Raw genomic sequence first — 15,885 nt, 5'->3', positions numbered from 1 at the left:
ACAAAGATAGGTAGAGGGGCAGGCTGGTGTTGAGGAAGCACGGAACCTGCAGAAGAACTTCCATCTGCCACATCTTTGCCCACCCACCCACCCAACCTGACCAGGTTGGGTGGGTGGGCAAAGATGTGGCAGATGGAATGCAGTGTAGCAAAGTGTGCAGTCATGCACTTTGGTATTAAGAATAAAGGTGTAAACTATTTTCTAAATGGGGAGAGCATTCAAAAATCTGAGGTGCAAAGTGACTTGGGAGTGCTGATGCAGGAATCCCAAAAGGTTCATTTGCAAGTTGAATCGGTATTGAGAAAGGCATTTATTTTGAATATAAAAACAGGGATGTAATGCGGAGGCTTTATAAGGCACTGGTCAGACCACAATTGGAGTATTGTGAGCAGTTTTGGGCACCTTATCAGAGGAGGGATGTGCTGGCAGTGGAGTGGGTCTAGAGGAGATTTATGAGAGTAATCCTGGGAATGATTGGGTTAACATATTCTGAGCATTTGATGGCTCTGGGCCTTTATTCACAAGTTTAAAAGGATGGGGAGGGAGACCTCATTAAAACTTATCAAATTGTGAAAGGCCTGGATAGAGTGGATGTGGAGAGGATGTTTCCACTAGTGGGAGAGTCTCTGACCGGAGGGCACAGCCTTAGAATAAAAGGATGCACCTTTACAAAGGAGATGAAGAGGAATTTATTTTGTCTGAGTGGGTGAATCTGCGGAATTCAATGCAACAGACTGTGGAGGCCAGGTCATTGGGTATTTTTAAAGTGGAGATTGACAAGTTTTTGATTAGTGTCAAAGGTTATGGGGAGAAGGCAGGAGAATGGGGTTGAGAAGGAAAGATAGATCTGCCATGATTGAATGGCGGAGTAGACGTGATGGGCCGAATGGCCCAATTCTGCTCCTATGACTTATGAACTTAAGAATGAATTCACACAAGGCTTCCAAGCTCTGTCAAGACTAGCAACGTCAGAGAAAGTAAGAGACACATATTCACCTTATATTCATAACACAATCCTCATGATTTCCTCTGTTTAAATGGACATCTTTTGGATAGATCAGAAAAAATGCAAACAGGATAATTATAACCTCCACGGAATTTTCCCCTCTGTCAACAAAGTCTCCATTAAACACGTAAGATTTCTTTGGCATAGGATGGCCATTCTGTGAAAAGTTTAAAGGGAAAACAGAGTCGAATTATATGATAATTCATCCACAGCACTGAAAAAAAAAGAGAAAGTAGTGCATCTTGAAAAGCTGCTGCCTCACAGCACCAGGCACCCAGATTCCATCCTGATATTGGCTGCTGTCTGGGTGAGTTTGCATGCTCTGCTTGTGACTGTGCGAGTTCCTGTTTCCTCCACGTCCCAAAGATGTGGCCTCTGGCTTTACTGGCCTCTGTAAAAATTACCCCTAGAGTGTCGGGAGTGGATGAGAAAGTGGGATAACATAGAACTAGTGTAAACAGGTGATTAATGGTTGGCATGGAATTGGAGGGCTGAAGGACCTGTTTCTGTAAACTTAAGCGGCACCTTGTGTATACATAGCACATCTTCAAACACCATAATCAACACATTCAGAAACTGCTGTAGTTTAAAGATACAACGGGGAAACAAGCCCACCGAGACTGCACCAACCAGTGATCCCTGCACATTAACACAATCCCACACTAGGGACAAATTTACATTTATACCAAGCCAATTAACCTACAAACCTGTACATCTTTGGAGTGTGGGAGGAAAAGGAATATCTCAGAGAAAACCCACGCGGTCATGGGGAAAACGTACAAATTCTGTCCAGACAGCACCCATAATCAGGATTGAACCTAGGTCTCTGGCTCTGTAAGGCAGCAACTCTACCACTGTGCCGCCCCAAATTAGGAGCCTGCAAACTAGGCAAAGTGCAGAAGCCAATTTGAACAAAGAATAGGTGATCTATAACAGTGAGCAATCAGCCCTTATTGTGACTCTACCCTCTCCTATCATTCCATGGATCACCATTGTGGCCTTTTGTTAATCTAGAAGAATAGCCTGCCCATCTCTCTTATTTGACATGGATGCAGCACCATTGACAAAGGCACCAATTGCTCAGCACTGCACCAAGGAAGGAAAGAGGGGCAATCAAACCACCATTATGCAACATTATGCTCACTATTAGCAGAGCTCTTTAAATCTTTCATCCCAATTAGTACAGAGTTAGCAGTGGCTGCAAGGAAATATATACTTGGTATTAATTTAACACAAGAAAATTTCCAACACATAATTCTCGAAGCCATAATGGTTGGTTTGGGTCTACATTGGTTGCCATCTCACTCAAAGACATCAAAGCTACCACATGGAAAACTGAAGAACGACACCCGTCTCGACCCGAAACATCACCAATTCCTTCTCTCCAGAGACCACACCTGGAGTATTGCGTACAGTTTTGGTCTCCTAATCTGAGGAAAGACATTCTTGCCATAGAGGGAGTACAGAGAAGGTTCGCCAGATTGATTCCTGGGATGGCAGGACTTTCATATGAAGAAAGACTGGATAGACTCGGCTTGTACTCACTGGAATTTAGAAGATTGAGGGGGGATCTTATAGAAACTTACAAAATTCTTAAGGGGTTGGACAGGCTAGATGCAGGAAGATTGTTCCCGATGTTAGGGAAGTCCAGAACAAGGGGTCACAGTTTAAGGATATGGGGGAAGTCTTTTAGGACCGAGATGAGTCTGTGGTGAATCTGTGGAATTCTCTGCCACAGAAGGTAGTTGAGGCCAGTTCATTGGCTATATTTAAGAGGGAGTTAGATGTGGCCCTTGTGGCTAAAGGGATCAGGGGGTATGGAGAGAAGGCAGGTACGGGATACTGAGTTGGATGATCAGCCATGATCATATTGAATGGCGGTGCAGGCTCGAAGGGCCGAATGGCCTACTCCTGCACCTATTTTCTATGTTTCTATGTTTCTATGCTGCCTGTCCCGCTGAGTTACTCCAGTTTTTTGTGTCTATCTTTAGTTTAAACCAGCATTCCTACACATTTCGAAAACTGAAGAACTATGGGTAGACATTTTCCTAAATCTCCAGCGATCTGTAGAACATCCGTAAAATGCGATATCCAAGAACGGAATGAGTTTCTTACCTTGTGGAATATTAGAAGCAGATCATCCAGCTTCCCATGTAAATCTCCTGAAAGACACCACAAAATGTTAATATTCTCCAAGCTAATGTGTCATGCTTAGTACTGAAGTTATTCTATTTTCACCACAAACAAAATGAACTGTAAAATTGTGAAAAAATGCACAACGGTACTCAAGTATTGTACATGGATTCTGGAGCCCATTCCCATGAAATTTGCAAGATGTAGATGACAAATCTCTTGCTGAATAAGGGAGGGCAGCAAGTTGTAGGCCATTTTGCTGACAACAAACAGGAATACTTCAGGGCTGACAGGAGAACAGGTGAGTACAAATTCTTCTGCCTGCAAGTTTTCCCTTAAGCCATTCCATTAAGTTTTCAATGTTCAGTGATTAACAGAGGCTCAGAGTTCCACCTGATGCCATGCTTTCACTGATGAATTGACATTTCCTGGAAACGGACTTAGTGAATAAATCAAGATTTTACCGAATAGAATTCTTGCGCACAATATTTCTAATAATTATGTTCATTTTATGGGTTTTTACAGAACCACAAGAACCTACGTATTTCCTTATGACCATTCTAAAGACCTTTCAGTTCTGGGTACCGCTAGAGAAACTTTAATGCTCTTTCTTTTATTATTTCTTATCGTGGTAATTTGAAGGACAGGAATGTCAGAGGCTGCAGAGAGTGGTGAATTTAACCTGGTCCATCACGGACATAGCAGTCCCCATCATCAAAGGCATGAGGTGCCTCTATCATCAAGGATTCCCACAATCTGGACCATGCCTTCTCACTGCTACCTAATGGCAGGAGGCACAGAAACCCAAAGCCCCATATCAACAGGTGCAGGAACATTTACTTTTCTACAATTTACTTTCCTTGAAATTATCTGAACCACCCTTATTTTACCTTGTCAAAGGAACAATATAAGCCACTTCTTACATTACCATGGATTTGTTTTCTGAATGTACTTGCAAATGTCTTATTTTTTGCACAATCGTTCTCCTTTCATTGTCTTGTAGAATGTATGTATAATTTATGTTTTTGTGTGTGGCCTGAATCTGTGTGCCTGTGATGGTGCTGCAAGCAAGATTTTCATTGTACCTGTACTGCACCATACTTGTGCAGAAGACAATTAACTCAAATTAACTTGAAATCATCTTGGTTGTCTAAGGAGCTAATTACCTTTTGCCACTATTCTTTGAACCTATTTAGATCTGACAGTTTGCCTATTACCAAATGGCCTTATAGTGCCATGCTTTCACTGATGAATTGACATTTCCTGGAAACGGACTTAGTGAATAAATCAAGATTTTACCGAATAGAATTCTTGCGCACAATATTTCTAATAATTATGTTCATTTTATGGGTTTTTACAGAACCACAAGAACCTACGTATTTCCTTATGACCATTCTAAAGACCTTTCAGTTCTGGGTACCGCTAGAGGAGCCAGCGCTGCCGTCGCAGCTGCGGCTTGCCTGCAGTCCGTCTGTCTTTTGTGTTTTTTGTTGTTTTTGTCTGAATTGTAGTTAATATGATGTAGTGTTGTATGTTATATTTGGGGTGGGAGGGAACGGGAACTGTAACATTCTCTCTCCAGAACGGAGACGTGACCTTTGTTCTGTGTCGTGTCTCCGTTCCCGTTGCGGCCTACCACCGACCATGCACCTGGGACCACCTGGGGCTCTGGTTCGCAGAGCCCGCGGCCCGGACTCACCACCTGCGGCGCTGGCTGCCTGCGGATGCTACGGGAGCGGCTGCGATTCGTCTCCGGAGGCTCCGGCGCGGGCCGCGTGGACGTCGGAAGCCCGCAGGCCCCTGGGTGGGGGCCGACATCGGGAGCTCCGGCAGCGGCAGAGGCAGCGTGTTCGCCCGCCCCGAATCGCGGGGCTTGGGTCGGCCCGCCACGGACCTTTCACCGTCCGGCGCGGCCTGAAATAGGCCGTTGACCTTTCACCGCCCAGCGGGGGCTTCAATATCGGGAGCCCCGACCGCCCCGACGTGGCAACTCCAACAGCCTGACCTCGGGACAAGACGGCAGGGAAGAGAAAAAGACATTTTGGCCTTCCATCACAGTGAGGAGGGGACTGGAGGAGACTCACTGTGATGGATGTTTCTTTTTGTTTGGTGTTAGTTGTGATTGTATGTGTTATTGCATTTTTATTGATTAATCTTATTGGTCTTATTGTTCAACTGCGGGTAATGTTTCATTTTACTACACATTTATGTGTATGTAACAAATAAATGACTATTGAGTACATTTCACTCTCACAGATACACTGTCAGCTGAAAGGCCCAGCATAAGGTAAACAAATGGAAATAAAATGTCCTACCACAAACAGTTATATCCTTGGAGTAACGGGTTGAAAGATGGTTAATGTTTGGCATTTTTTTCAAAATGTTCTTGGTCTCCAGCAGAAGATTTAGCACATACCAACTATGAAGCTGCTGTAACAGCAAATCGGATGAGGTTAGCAGCAAGAAGTGCAGAACTAGGCAACCAGACAAAGTGGCTTGCCATCGTCCTTATTTTAACAGTTTAGTAGTCCAAAGACCCACATCATAAGAACAGAATACCAGAGAAAATTAGAGAATCTGAACTCAGTTAACAAAAAATTGATATGAATAAATCATAATTGTCGATAACTCAATAAATACACAAATGTTCTTTTGGAAAGGAAACCTTCTATGCTTAATTCACATACATGGATTATAGAACATATAACAATACAACACAGGAACAGGCCCTTCGGCCCATAGTGTCTGTGCCGAACCTGATGCCAAGTTAAACGAATCTCCTTTCCCTGCACATTCATGTGCCTATTTCAAAGCCTCTTAAACGCCATCATCGTCTTGTTTCCATGATGACACCTGGCAGCACATTCCAGGTACCCACCACTTTTTGTGGAAAGAAATGCACCGCAAGTCTCCTTATAACTTTCTTCCTCTGACGTTGCAGCTGTGCCCTCTAGTCTTTGTCATTTTCATCATGTGAAAAAAAGGTTGTCTACTCTATCTGTGCCTCTCATAATTTTGTATATTCCTATAAAATCTTTCCTCAACCATTGATGTTCCAGAGGAAACAATTGAAGTTTGCCCAACCTGTCCTTATACCTAATACCCATTAATCCAAGCAGCATTCTGGTAAACCTCTATGGAACAATGTGGCACAAACCCATATGGAATGAGCTGTAAGAGGAAGTAGTTGAGGCAGGAACAATAACACCATTTAACAGATATTAGGACGGGTACATAGAAGTGTAAGGTTTTGTGAGCTATGGTCCAGGCACAGGCAATTTAAACTTGTTTGGATGAGGCATCTTGGTCAGCATGGAAAAGTTGGGCCGAAGGGCCAGTTAACATGCTGTATGACTCTATAACTATTCTGCAAACTCTCCAGGGTCTGCACACCTTCCATGTAATGGGACAACTAGAAATGAACACAATACTCCAAATGCAGCTTAACTAATGCTCTAAAAAGCCACAACATTTCTTCCTGACTCTTATACTCGATAGCTTGACTAATAAATGGCAAGCATGCCATACTCTTATCTATTTGTGTTGCCGTTTTCAGGGAGCTATGGACATACATCAGTAGATCCTTCTGTACATCAATGCTGTTAAGGATCTTGCCATTAACTATGCTTTCCTCTTATACTGAACCTCCCAAAGTACAACACCTCCCACTTGCTCAGATTAAATTCCACCTGCCATCTTCCACATTGTTTAACAGTCTTTCTCACTTCCGCATCTCCCCCAATTTTGGTATCATCTGCAAATTTAATAACTAAGCCATTTACATTTATGTCCAAGTTGTTGAGAGCTATTACAAACATGAGGAACCAGCAGAGATTCCCGTAGAACACCACTGGCCAAAGACCTCCAATTAGAATAACATCCGTCCACCACCGCCATCTGGCTTCCATGGATAATCCAATTCTGAATCCAAATTACCAGGTCACTGTGGATCTCATGCACCGTTAACTTCAAGATCAGCCCACCATGAAGGACTTACTAAAATCCATGTAGACAACATCCACTGCCCTACCCTCATCAATCATTTTCACCACTTCCTCAAAAAACTTTGTGTTAGTGAGACACAACCTTCTGTGGGCAAAACAATGCTTCTGTGGGTAAATCATTCTCTTCCAAATGCAAATGAATCCTATCCTAAAGAATTCTCGCAACCGGTGTGAGGCTCATCAGTCTATATTTTAATAATAATAATAATAATAATAATAATATATTCCTTTATTCGTCCCACACCGGGGAAATTTACAGTGTTACAGCAGCAAAGTGGAGAGCAAGAGAGCAAGAGATCATTCATTATAAATAAAAGATACATAAATTGTCATCAGTTTTCTGTGTGTTCTTAGCTGTTATTGTTGACTTGTCTGCTGGGAACAGTGCTGGTTGTGCAGTCTCACAGCAGCGGGAAGGAAGGACCTCCTATATCTTTCCTTCACGCACTTGGGGTGGAGTCTGTCACTGAAGGAGCTAAGTGCAGGGGATTATCTCTACTTCCCTTCTTAAATAAAGTAACAACATTGACTACTCTCCTGGCCTCCGGAAACTCGCCTATGATTAGAGAGGATACAAAGACCATCAAGACCCTTGCGATCTCCTCTTGCCTCTCCCAATAACCTGGGATAGATCTTTGGAGCGTAGAAGGTTGAGGGGGGACTTGATAGAGGTTTTTAAAATTTTAAGAGGGACAGACAGAGTTGACGTGGGTAGGCTTTTCCCTTTGAGAGTGGGGAAGATTCCAACAAGGGGACATAACTTCAGAATTAAGGGATAAAAGTTTAGGGGTAACATGAGGGGTAACTTCTTTACTCAGAGGGTGGTGGCTGTATGGAATGAGCTTCCGGTGGAAGTGGTGGAGGCAGGCTCGATTTTATTATTTAAGGTTAAATTGGATAGGTATATGGATGGGAGGGGATTGGAGGAGGGTGATGGTCTGAGAGCAGGTAGATGAGACTAGGTCAGAGAAAGTGGTCGGCGTGGACTGGTAGGGCCGAACGGGCCTGTTTCCGTGCTGTAATTGTTATATGGTTATATGGTTATCCCATCAAGCCCAAGGGAATTATCCACCTTATTGCTTTTCAAGTCTCAACACCACCTCATTCTTGATCTCAAGCGGCCCATGCAGAGAAGTATATGCTCAGGCAATTTAGAAAAGGCCAACACAAAGTGCTGGGGGAAGGGGCAGCACAGTGATGCAGCTGGTAGAGCTGCTGACTCATAGCTCCAGAGACCTAGATTCGACATACCTGATGTCAGGTGTTATCTGCGTGGAATTTACATGTTCTCCCTGTGACCACGTGGAATTCCTCCGGGTGCTCCACATCCCAAAAATGTGTGGGTTTGGAGGTTAATTGGCCTCTGTAAATTGTCCCTAATGTGTGAGGAGTGGGTGCAAAAGTGAAATAACAGAACCAGTGTGCATGGGTGATCGATGGGCAGCGTAGACTCGATGGGCTGAAGGGCCTGTTTCCTTAGTGTATCTCCAACCTCAACCCAACCTCTACTCAATGGGTTGGACAGCATCTGTGGAGGGAATGGACAGATGACGTTTTGGATCGCGACCCTTTTTCAGACTGATGAAGTGGGAGGGAGAGAGATGGAAAGAAGTGGGGTGGGGTGGGGCAAAGCCTTGCAGGTGATTGGCAAATACATTTCAATTCATCAAGTTTGCATCTGGCCATACTCTAACAATGGAGAAGGGTTCGGATAAAAAAGTATGGGAAGAGGAATTGAAATGGTTAGTAACTAGAGGATAAAGTAGGCCTTGGTTGACAGAGTACAACTGTTCAGCAAAGCAGGGCAGCCTCGTCTATACCTGGTCTCACCAATGTAAAGGAGGCCACATCAGGAGCACTGAATGCAATAAATTCTATCTTGTCCGCCCCTGTCCAGTCCATTCCAACTTAGATCCAAGACACCTCACAAGCTGTTCACCACAATAGCTTTCAATTCCTAGGCTCCTATTGCCTCATTTTTCCCCCGATGAACATCCTTTCCCTTTACACGTCCATTCCCCACCTTGAAGATTTCAGGGCCCTCCACTTCTTCCTTGAGCTGAGACTCAATTAATTCCCCTCCACTAATACTTTCCCCCACTTGGTAGAACTTGTCCTCACCCTCAACAACTCGTTTGACTCATCTCACTTCTTCAAGTTAAAGGTACAGCCATGGGCACCAGTGATGCATGCAAATTGGCTAGTGTATTTGTAACTTGATAAGGGCAACTCCAGGAATGCCAATCGTGTTAGGTGCTCAAGGGATTTTTTTTTTAACGAGAGTGTGAAAGGCAGTATATGACAGCAATGTTTTACATTTTTAAATAGGATAGATTCAGAATAGATCAAACAGCATAAAACCAGGACAATTATGAGGTATAATGGACCATTATTCACAGAAGGATTGCATTCCACCACAATCTGTAATCTTGGGGCCAGCATATCCCTCATTCCACCATGACTGTTAAGCAAGGAAGCAACTCCAGTTTAATCAGTCAGGTAGTAGAGCATGCCAGCACACTGGGGCATTGATTGGAGTAGCTGGTGCCTCTTGTCAAGTGAGTAAAAGACCTTGACTGCGGCATGCAGAGGCAATTGGACCTTTGGAGGAGGATCTGTATTTATTCCCTGTGATGCCCAACTGCAGCTCACACGAGGGCTGTCTCTTTAACTCATGCTCAAACAAACACCCTAACATCAAGGTTAAACTTTCCTGTTCATTCTCCCTGCTGTAGCCATGCTTCAGTGTTGTTGCAGCAACATCGAACAAGCTTCACATAACTGATGTCACTGCATTGTGGGCAGGAATCAGTGCCGTGGATTCACACTGTGCTTCAATCATGTTCGGTGACCGACTCTATAATTTAGTTGCACAGCAGATCAAACACAGGCTGCATAATGCAATTTCCTGGCCATGCTTTCATCAGCGGTTCACCACTATGTTGCACACCACAGATGTGTGGAGTTAATATCGCTGGGATCAGTCAGGCTTAGCCTGAATCTATATATTACTGTAAATTGACTCACTCTCCGTTGTTTGAATGCTTTCAGCAAAGTACCGACATCTGAAACTTGAAGAGGAAACGAAATTCGTGGTCCCCTATAGTAACTGGGAACTTTGGCAATTTCAGGCATGCGGTCAAACTTTACACTGTCACATAGATTCAATATCTCGGGAAACATATCTGTAATAGGAGAAATAAGTGTGATTTTTCAACAGCAGACAAAGATCAGTACCTCAATGTATGCAGCTAATAAATTGGCTGCATTTATCACTTCCTGTAATATACATTTTACGAGATGTTTTGCACCTGGCAGTATCTGCAACTCAATTGCACGCGTCCGCAACAGAAACATGCAGCAATGGCTGAATACGTGCAAACAATTCTGCAGTCTTCCTCACTTACCTGCTCAATGCGCGTATTTTTATGCCATTTCTCACTGCGCCTCTGCCAATTCATCTACATTTACCTCTTATATTAAACATACCAAAATAATCAACCATGAACGTTCGACAAGTTTATTGTTCCCATGCACAAATATACAGGTACAATGAAAATCTTGCTTGCAGCAGCTTCACAGGCGCATGGACTCAGCCAACACCCAAAAACAGAATGTCGTAGGAAGGAACTGCAGATTCTGGTTTAAACCAAAGGTAGACACAAAGTGCTGGAGTAACTCAGTGGGACAGGCAGCATCTCTGGCTGGAAGGAATGGATGACGTTTCGGGTCGATACCCTTCTTCAGTCATTATTCAACCACAGGAGCACTCTTAATCGTGTTAACACCAACATCTTGGTGAATCCTACCCTTTCCCCTAGCCATTCTCCTCATTCTTCGACAGGGGAGAGACCCTGGGTAGGCAGCCCTCTGATACCTGCACTAGAAGGCCACTTCTCCTCTGTCAGCCTAAGCAAAGACCAGAAACGGAGGGTGGAAATGTACCATCTGAGAATGCAGATGTTATGGGGTCGAGTGTGTGTAGGATGGGAGGCTTTTGCTCAATTAACTGAACGTAACAGTGTATTGACAAACTACCTCCTGTCTGTGGCAACCGACGGGTGGGCAAGGTTAAAGGTAATTAAAGCACCATTGGATGTTTGTGGGTTTCTGACCTGTCTGGTGGATGCAGGAGGAAAGAACCACAGCATTGGAGGGGCTGAAACTGAGGGGTTGAAGAGTTGGCCGTTAACACTGCAGCTTTGCAGGGTGTGTGTGGCCTGTGTCAGGTTTTATTTGTTGAACTTAGATCAACAGACCATGTGGAAGACTGCAGCTGAGATGGGAGATGTGTTCACAAATAACAGATAGATTCTGGATTATCGGGTGTCAGGGGTTATGGGGAGAAGATGGAGAATGGGGTTAGGAGGGAGAGATAGATCAGCCATGATTGAATGGCGGAGTAGACATAATGGGCTGAATGGCCTAATTCTGCTCCTATCATTTATGACATGAACAAAATGATGGAGGAACTCAGCACTGTGGAAGAAATGGACAGATGACATATTGGCTCAGGACCCTTTGTCAGACTGATGGAATGGGGAGAGAAAGATGGAAAATAGATATGGGGTGGGGAAAAGCCAAGCAAGTGACAGGTGGATGCAGGTGAGGGGATGTTTGGCAGATGGGTGGCAAACACTGTCAGCCAGTGATAGGGGTCAGAGAGGCATCCAAGCGAGGGGGCATTGACATAGTGGCTAATTGTGAACTGCACCTTGCCCGCTCCACATCAGCATGGTGCAGTTGGAAAACAAGTTTACAGCTCAGAAAATATGCCATAAAGCTTGGGATGAAACTGTTGTTGCTCCGCCTACACAGCTGTGTGTAGGCTGTAAATATGTCATTGTAGGCAATGATAATAGTTATTTTAAGTAATTGATTTTCTGCTCATTGCAGAGTGCATCTATATACTAAAACTCTCGTTTGTTTGTTTATTTGTGATCGAACTACAGCCAAAACGGTACACGATAGCTTGACAATTTTAGGCCCACCTTACTCACCGTCATTGCTTTAATGGTAAAGCAAGTAGTTTTATTGAAATCGGTGTTATATTTTTAAAGTTATTCACATTTTAAATTGCAATCTATCTCCTAGGGAGGGAGGAAGGAGGGAGGGAGGGGGAGGGAGGTGGGGGGGAGGGAGGGAGGGGGGAGGAAGGTGGATAAGGGGGGTTGAGGGGGATAGAGAGGGGGAAGGGGAAGTGGGGAGGGGAGGGAGGGGAAGGAGGGGAAGGGGGATAGGAGAGGGCGCTGCACCAAAGCAGGAGAGGTCTGAGCCCAACGGGTCCACTTGGTCTAGTATTGTGCTAAAGGGCACTCCTGTAGAACTGAAGGATTTTAGTTTCTGGGAAAGGTGAGAACACAAGCAAATTAAGAAAGAACAGGTGTCCTTGTTCTTGGAAATGTATCCCTCCCCTACCTGGCTCCATCTGCCTGTCACCTCCTTCCTCACCTGGTTCCACCCATCGCCTGCCACCCCTCATCTCTTCAAACTGTCTACCTCATCTCCACACTCTCAGTACTGATGCAGGGTCTCGACCTGAAACATTGATTATCTCTTTTTCCTCCACAGATGCTTCTTGACCCACTGAGCTTCTTCAGCAGTTTGTTTTTCTTTTCACTACAGTTACATAACAATTCTATAAGGAGGAAAGAAAAAAGGCATAGTATCATAGTTATGCAGTGTGAAAACAGGCCCTTCGGCCCAACTTGCCCACGCTGATCAATATGCCCCATCTAAACTAGTTCACTTCAGTTAAGTTTATTGTCATGTGAAAAGCTTTTTTTGTACAGAGAAATCCCTTTGTAGTCCTACTAGTTCTACCTGTCTTCGTTTAGCGCATATCCTTCTAAACCTTTCCTATCCATGTACCTCTCCAGATGTCTTTTAAATGTTTTTATAGTACCTGCCTCAATTACCTCCTCTGGCAGCTTGTTCCATATACCCACCACCTTCTGTGTGGAAACGTTGCCTCTCATGTTCCTATTAAATCTTTCCCCTCTCACCTTAAACCTTTGACCTCTGGATTCCCCCGATTTTGGATAAAAGACTGTGCATTTACCACATCTGTTACCCTCATGCTAAGGGCAGGTTTAGCTGATAGACTGAGGTGCAGAGCAAACATATTTAGGAAATCCAAACAAAAGTTATAATTTAAACCTTGGTCAATGGATTTCCCAGACCTGATTATAACAACTTTGCATTGCTTTTGATTGAAAGCATTACTGCCTCGAAATTGGACCTTGTCCATGTTTGGAGCATTAAATCTCTTGGCATATAGTGCCAATGCCTATCCTAAGTGTACAAAAATCATGAAGTTGACTGAAAACACTGTAGGATAAATGCTGTGGTGGTTTACACCTTGAATCATGTGATCCACTGCACAAGGGAGAAACCAAGCGTGAACTAGGCGACAATTTTGGAGAGCGTATTATATTCTATCCGCAACAACCATCTTGAGCCGTTGAATGCACATCATTTTAACTCTCCTCCCTTGCATACCAACCTGTCCTCAGCCTTCCCCACTGCCATGGAGAGAACAAACATAGAGGGGAAAACCAGCATCTTACAATTTGCATTGGTAACTTACAACTCAGTGGTTTGAGCATTGAATTTTCATATTTCAGACAAGCCACAGCTCCTGCTTTCTTCTCCCACACACAATCACTTGACCACCTAGTTTTTCCTCCCTTTGTTCTCCTTTCCCCTCTCCCCTCCCCACCTGGCTGCAACTGCCCCTCATTCTCATCCCATCAAGTTACACGTTTCACCATCCAGCTTCTATCACATCCTTCCCACGTCCCTAGATTTCTGCTATCAATCCTTGCTCTTCCCGCTCAGTCTTGATGCAGGCTCTCCAGCCGAGGCATCAACTTATACCTTTTGCCTCCACAGATGCTGCCTGACCCACTGAATTATTCCAGTGTTCTGATTTTGGTTCCAGATTCCAGCATCTGCCATCCCTTTGGTCTCCCAGTACATAGCAGTGCCAGTAAATGCGTGAGCAACATGGTATGGTATATCTCACAACATAGCTTCGTTCCATGCCCACTGGAACAAACCCTTGATATTTGCAGCTCACCAAGCTGAGAGGGCAGCAGCATTTATTGGCATAGTCGTCATATATATACCCGCTGTTACTCCTGTGGAATAGACAGATACTGTGTGGAAGGGGAGAGGGTGCTTAGAAATTGGTGGAAGGGACTTGGATATTTTCAGCAACGTGGCCCATTGGACAGCACAGTAATGCAGCTGATAGAGCCACTGCCTCACAGTGCAGAGACCCAGGTTAGATCCTAACCTCAAGTGCTGTCAGTGTTGGGTTTGCACATTCTCCTTGTGATCATGTGAGTTTCCTCCAGCTGCTCAGTTTCCTCCCACATCTCAAGAACATGCGAGATGATACGTTAATTCACCACTGCAAATTGTCTCCAATTAGTGGGTGATAGGTAGAATCTGGGAGGGGGGTGGGGATGTAGTTGATAGGGATATGATAAAATAAAAAACGTGTACAATACTGGAATTATGTAAATGAATTGTTGATGGTTAGTGTGGACAGTGGGCCGAATGGCCTTTTTCTATGCCACATCTCTCCGTGACTCAGTAAATGCCTGGGAGATGGCCCTGTGTGTGAAGAAGGCCAGATGAACTCAGGGGGTAAGGATTCTGAATCGTTTTAGACCCCATACCCCCAACGGAACCTCATCTTCAGATGAACATGGTAGGAAAAATAAAAAGTTACTGCAATATGAGCAGAGGGAGTTAGGTAAAAGCTTAAAATGCAGGACGTCCAGGGTGAATTGCATGTGTGAATTGCTTCTGGTGCCATGTGCTCGTAAGGGTAGGAAAAGGAAGATAGGGGAGATGAATGTGTGACTGAGGAGTTGGTGCAGGGCGCAGGGACTCAGATGTCTAGACCATTGGGATCTCTTCTGGGACAGAGGTGACCTGTACAAGAGGAATGGGTTGGACCCGATCTGATGGGGAACCAATATCCTGGCAGGCAGGTTCGTTAGTGCTGCACGGGTGGGTTTAAAATAGGTTGGTTAGGGAGTGGGATCGTATGCAGGACCAAGGCAGTTGAGAGGCTGGAAGGGCAGTATGGATAGTGATGAAAGTTTAGTGGATAAAATAGACTGGGGAAAAAGGCTGGGAGTGAGAAAGGACTGTTGATTTGAATTGCACTTGTTTTAATGCTAGAGGACTGACGGGTAAGGCAGATGAACTCAGGCATGGATAGATAGAGGCCACTGGAACATTACAGCCATTACAAAAACCTGGTTAAGAGAGGGACAGGACTGGCAGCTTAATGTTCCAGGGTAAATGCTTCAGGAGAGATAGAGGTGGGGGTAAAAGAGGGGGTTTTGCTTTATTGATTTAAGGGGGATGTCACGGCAGGGGTCAGAGATGACATTACTGATGGTTCGTCCAGTGAAGCCAGACGGGTGGAGTTGAGAAATAAGAAAGGGATGATCACCTCGTTGGGAGTGTACTACAGGCCCCCAAATAGTCAACAGGAATTAGAAGAGCAAATATGCCAGGAAAACACTGATAATGTTGTCACAGTAGGGGATTTTAACTTTCTCAATATTGTCTAGGAATAACTAGTGCAAAAGGTTTAAATGGGGCAGAATTTATTACATTTGTTCAGGATGGCTTTCTCCAGCAATTTGTAGAGGGCACTACATTGGAGAAGGCTTGATCTAGTCTTAGGAAATTGGGATAGGCAAGTGGATGAAGTGT

The 15,885-nt window shown here is 44.4% G+C and overlaps 1 protein-coding gene across 11 annotated transcripts in view; it reads right to left on the bottom strand.

Moving 5' to 3' along the window:
- Nucleotides 1–15,885, bottom strand: part of ppef1 (protein phosphatase, EF-hand calcium binding domain 1) — a 92,664-nt gene that overhangs the window by 42,171 nt on the left and 34,608 nt on the right. For 10 of the 11 annotated variants that reach the window (XM_078409327.1, XM_078409331.1, XM_078409329.1 and 7 more), the window contains 4 exons: nucleotides 10,171–10,328; nucleotides 5,455–5,569; nucleotides 3,122–3,168; nucleotides 997–1,163 (listed from right to left, as the gene is read on the bottom strand). In XM_078409327.1, the coding sequence (XP_078265453.1) occupies nucleotides 997–1,163; nucleotides 3,122–3,168; nucleotides 5,455–5,569; nucleotides 10,171–10,328 (487 nt within the window). The remainder of the gene's footprint in view (nucleotides 1–996; nucleotides 1,164–3,121; nucleotides 3,169–5,454; nucleotides 5,570–10,170; nucleotides 10,329–15,885) is intronic. The other variant, XM_078409325.1, reaches the window with a different exon arrangement.

Source organism: Rhinoraja longicauda, chromosome 12, assembly GCF_053455715.1.
Source record: "Rhinoraja longicauda isolate Sanriku21f chromosome 12, sRhiLon1.1, whole genome shotgun sequence".
In the NCBI taxonomy this organism is placed as follows: Eukaryota; Metazoa; Chordata; class Chondrichthyes; order Rajiformes; family Arhynchobatidae; genus Rhinoraja; species Rhinoraja longicauda.
This window is presented reverse-complemented; position numbering and strand designations above follow the sequence as displayed.